Raw genomic sequence first — 4,721 nt, 5'->3', positions numbered from 1 at the left:
CCAAATGATGCCAAAAGGTGGTGAGATTCTGGATCTAAAGAACTTCACTCCTCCAAGATGGTCTCCACTCCTTTCTTTCTTCTTCAAAGGCATAAAACACACACACTTAAGCTTAGAAATGCTTCACAAGATGGATTATGGTTGCAAGAACATTTTAAGAGGATGAAGGCTGATGAAGTGAGGGGAAATGAGGCTATAATGGGGTTTAAATATGCGCCAAACCCTAAAAATTAGGGTTTGCATGTATGGTACGTACACCCTAGTACGCTCCGCGTACACACGTACGCATGGCGTACTCCCCCAAAACCCAATTTACGAAAATGCCACTAGGGCCCTCATTGCACTCTTTCTTTTACTTAGGGTCCAAATTGCAATATAAATAAATCATAGGGTCAAAATTAGAAGTACCTCATCATCAGGATGTTACAGTTAGTTTAGGAGTTTATTATATTTGCCGGTAAAAAAAGGAAAGTCATTACATTACACGTTAGGAAACGTCTATATACAGTTCAATTCTAGGTCTTTTGAGCTTTTTGTTGATATCGCATATACGTATTTGGTACAGTACTAATTTCGGGTTCGGGAAATGATTTTGGTTGCTAATCCCTAGACCCTAGATGTAACGATGTTGATTGCAATGGGTATGACTGTAAACGAACTGAACGTTCAACGAATTGTTTGTGAACCGTTCGACGAGAAAGTTCGTTTATGTTCGTTTATTTAATAAATGAACGAACATGAACACAAATTTTCGTTCGTTTAGTTAAACGAACAAACATGAACAATGACCTCGTTCGTTCAATTATGTTCGTGAACGTTTGTTTATATTGTTCGTTTACGGTCGTTTATGTTCGTTCATATAAGTTTTTTTATGTTCATATATGCTTAATTGTATTTGATTTCATTTGTGTTCATACATTTTCAATTATGTCTGTTTATCTTTGTTCATTTATGTTCGTTTAGCATGTTCACGAACATAAATGAACAAACATGAACGATGTAATTTGTTAAACGAACATGAACAAGAATACTTGTTCATTTATCCGTTCGTGTTCGTTCGTTTGTTCATTTGTTTACTAACTTAAACGAACGAACAAACATGAACAAATCTCCATTCATATTCGTGCAGTTTGTTTATAGCCGTAACAATGGTCACCATTTAATTTTTTTTTTTTGATGGCTTTTGTTTTATACGTGACCCGTTCTGTGTACAAGTCTCATGGCTCACGTGATGTGCATGTGATGTAGGGTTTTAAGCTGTATCGAAGGTTTTTGTTATGTTCACCGACCTTCCATTCGACGGGGGTATGGCACGGTGATACGCAAAAACTGCCTCCACCATGAAACCTCTCTCTTCCATCACCATCTTCCTCTGCTCTTCCTCACGCCGTCTCTTCACCCATACAACACCACTACCGTTCCTCAATTATGAAGCTGAAAAACTCCTCGGAATCTCCCATTTCTCAACCTCATCGCCGGACTCAGCCTCCTCTTCCTATCATTCATCTTCAAGACGCAACCCTGATGATGTTAGAAACGTCAGGGTTTCCGTGTGGTGGGACTTCGAGAACTGCTCTGTACCTTGTAACGTTAATGTCTACAAAGTTACTCAATGCATAACTGCTGCAGTCAGATCAGTTGGTATTAAGGGACCAATCCAAATTACGGCGTTCGGTGACGTTCTTCAGTTATCTAGGTCTAATCAGGAGGCGCTCTCTTCCACAGGGATCAACCTCACTCATATCCCTCATGGTTAGATGCTTCTCTTCTTTTATTCATTTTGTTAACTCTCCATCAATTGCAAAATTACTCTCCCCTTGTAAATTTGCCTCTAATATAGATCAATTAACTATACAAGGTGCAATTTGATGGTTTTGTTCCATTAGAACAGACGATTTTAGACGGGATCTATACAATGTGTAACCATCTTTTCTTTTGTGTCATACAGGAGGGAAGAACAGTGCTGATAGGTCTCTTCTAGTGGACCTCATGTATTGGGTTTCTCAAAATCCACCACCAGCACATCTTTTTCTAATTTCCGGGGACAGGGACTTTGCTAGCATATTACACCGATTAAGAATGAACAATTATAACATATTGCTTGCTAGTACAGAAAATGCTCCTGCAGTTCTTTGTAGTGCTGCAAGTATCATGTGGCAATGGCCAGCAATGGTGAAAGGAGAAAATCTAAGTGGAAAACATTTTAATCAACCTCCAGATGGACCTTATGCTTCATGGTATGGCCATTATAGAGTTCCTCTTGAGGACCCTTTTGCAGTTTGTAACCATGTTTCTAACCAAACTTCATCTGTGCAACCAGAGGAGGAACCTCGTCCAGTTCCAAAGGCAGTTGTGAATGTGATACGTAATATAATGAATTCATACCCTAAAGGGCTTTCAATTACAGAATTGAGAGCTGAATTGGGGAAGAGTAATGTTACTATTGAGAGGGATTTATATGGTCATAAGAAGTTCTCCCGTTTTCTCATGGCCATGCCACATTTGTTGAGGCTTCAATTTGAAAAAGATGGGCAATATATTATACATGGGATTACCCCAAAAAACCGTGAAACATCTGTGTCTACTCCTGATACATCTACTGCTCCTAATATGAGTGCAAAAGACTCTGTTCCTGTCACTTCTGTGCCTCATAAGGAGGAAACATTGGCATCATCATCCAAATTACAAGTCCCAAAGGTTTCTACAGACTCATTACCACTTCCAGAGGCACAACAAGTTAAAGAACAGTCTCCTGTTATTGAAAAGTCAAAAGAAGGTGAAGTGAGCCTTGGTCATCAGCTGTATCCAGTAAAGATGAAGAGCCAGACACCTGAAGTGGGAGTTTTGAAGTCTATCTGGAGGAAATGGTTTGGGGGTAATGATGGTTATCAAGATAAGATGACTCCTATTAATGAGTGTTCTACTTCAAGAAATAGCACTGATACAGTAAATGCTGATGCAAAAGATCAATCTTCCCCTTCTTTATCAACTAATGAAGTGATTCAAGATGCAGAGAACAAGCCTCATGGTATCTTGAATCAGTTTGTGAGTTGGTGTAAGTTTTGGAAAAATGATAAGAAGTCTGATAATCTTGAAGCAGAATTAAGTAAAAGTGATAAAGAGATACCGAGTCATTTAGATATGCAGGAAATCTTTACTGAATCTTTTTGGAATGACATTTTGACATTTTTAGAAACCTCCAAAAATTCAGCCTCAGTTTTACAATCCAAGACCAGGTGCATGCTTCTCTTATTTCCATAGTTATAGTTACTTACCCATAATTATAATTAATTGAATTGTTTCATGTTCTTTTTGTTTTCAATTAGGCACGAAATGGGACAAAAGTTACAGCAATTTGGTCCTTCTCAACTCCAATCTCTAAGCGAAAAAGACATTCTACACCTTGTTGAGTTACTGATTTCTGAAAAGAAATGGGTGGTGGAAACCCCATCTCACACTTTCCCATTCAAACTCGTTACACCTTCAAAAACCACTTCTCCAACCAAACCTTCCATTTTAAAGGAATTCACAGAATCCAGCAATTCACAAGGGCAAGAACGTCAAATCAAGAAAAGAGTCTCTCCAAAAACCCGAAGTCAGATACTAAGTCATTGCCAAAAGCTCGTGAACGAGGTCGTTAAAGAACACCCTAAAGGTTACAAACTTAGCAGCTTTAAAAAACTGTTTCTTGAAAAATACGGGTACCCTTTGGAAGTTCAACAGCTTGGTTATCAGAAACTAGCCACTTTGCTTCAGATAATGCCAGGGGTAAAGGTGGAATCAAGTTATATTCTTCCATCTGGTGAGCATTTCCGTTCAGAAAACCGTAAATCAGAGGAGGAGAAAGATAATGATACAAAATGGGAAGAACTGGGACCGATTTCAAGTACTAAGAAAGATCATGACTTTGAAAGCGTGTCAGATAATGACATGTCTGATTCAGAAGAAGAGAACAGTTGTCAGAAGGGTAAGAGGGAAGAAAATAGCAGCTCTTTATTGCAGATACTTGATTCATGGTATAGTAACAAAGAGGATAATTTGAATTCAGATCATTTGAATAATGGAAAGAAGGGTGAAGGGAATGACTGGGCACAGAAGGAAAAGCCTGTGAAACAATACTCATTTGTGACAGATAAACCCAGGAATGAGAAGGAAAATAAGATAGATGGCATATTGGTTAATTTGAAGAAATTGGGTAATGGTGCACAAGAATCAAAAATTGAAGGCTGAAAGATAAAATGAGGTATTGTTAAGATTTTAAATGATGAAAACCATATTTTTGTTACCCATTTATAATATCTTGATTCTATTAACTATTTAAGGTTTTAGTAGGCATAGAGTAGAAGCACTGATCTATCGAGAGATATAGAGATTGTATTTTTGATGTTTGAGCTTCAGTATAATCTGAACTTATGCATTGACAACTTGTTTCAGTTGCCTTGACAATATATATATATATATATATATATATATATATATATATATATATATATATATATATATATATATATATATATATATTTATTATCATCTTTGTGCTTGGATTTTTCTTGATTTTACTTCCTTCTTTGTTTTGGGATATTGTGGTTTACTTTTCTATGTTGATCGGTGTGTTCTCGCTAATCAATTTAATTAACTCAACGATTATTTGGTCTTTGTATGGATCTATTAGTTTCAGCTCACGTTGGCGTTAAAGCCAGTGTGTTTGATGTCTTTCTAAA

The 4,721-nt window shown here is 37.2% G+C and overlaps 1 protein-coding gene across 1 annotated transcript; it reads left to right on the top strand.

Annotated features, from left to right (window-relative positions):
• The first annotated feature begins 1,271 nt into the window (after positions 1-1,271).
• On the top strand, positions 1,272-4,426 carry LOC145115804 (Putative endonuclease or glycosyl hydrolase). Its single transcript, XM_079052157.1, has 3 exons — positions 1,272-1,752; positions 1,949-3,236; positions 3,327-4,426. The coding sequence occupies exons 1-3, from the start codon at positions 1,341-1,343 to the stop codon at positions 4,228-4,230; spliced, it is 2,604 nt and encodes an 867-aa protein (XP_078908283.1). The 5' UTR covers positions 1,272-1,340; the 3' UTR covers positions 4,231-4,426.
• The last annotated feature ends 295 nt before the right edge of the window (positions 4,427-4,721 follow it).

The sequence above is a fragment of the Lactuca virosa genome, chromosome 5 (assembly GCF_052849685.1).
Source record: "Lactuca virosa cultivar CGN04683 chromosome 5, Lactuca_virosa_CGN04683_v6, whole genome shotgun sequence".
In the NCBI taxonomy this organism is placed as follows: domain Eukaryota; kingdom Viridiplantae; phylum Streptophyta; class Magnoliopsida; order Asterales; family Asteraceae; genus Lactuca; species Lactuca virosa.
The sequence above is the reverse complement of the archived record's forward strand: the minus strand, read 5'-3'. Positions and strand labels throughout refer to the sequence as shown.

Coding starts and splice junctions, on each gene's coding strand:
- LOC145115804 (XM_079052157.1), top strand. CDS start 1,341: ATGAAACCTCTCTCTTCCATCACCATCTTCCTCTGCTCTTCCTCACGC. Junction 1,753..1,948: donor CCTCACTCATATCCCTCATG/GTTAGATGCTTC, acceptor TGTGTCATACAG/GAGGGAAGAACAGTGCTGAT. Junction 3,237..3,326: donor GTTTTACAATCCAAGACCAG/GTGCATGCTTCT, acceptor GTTTTCAATTAG/GCACGAAATGGGACAAAAGT.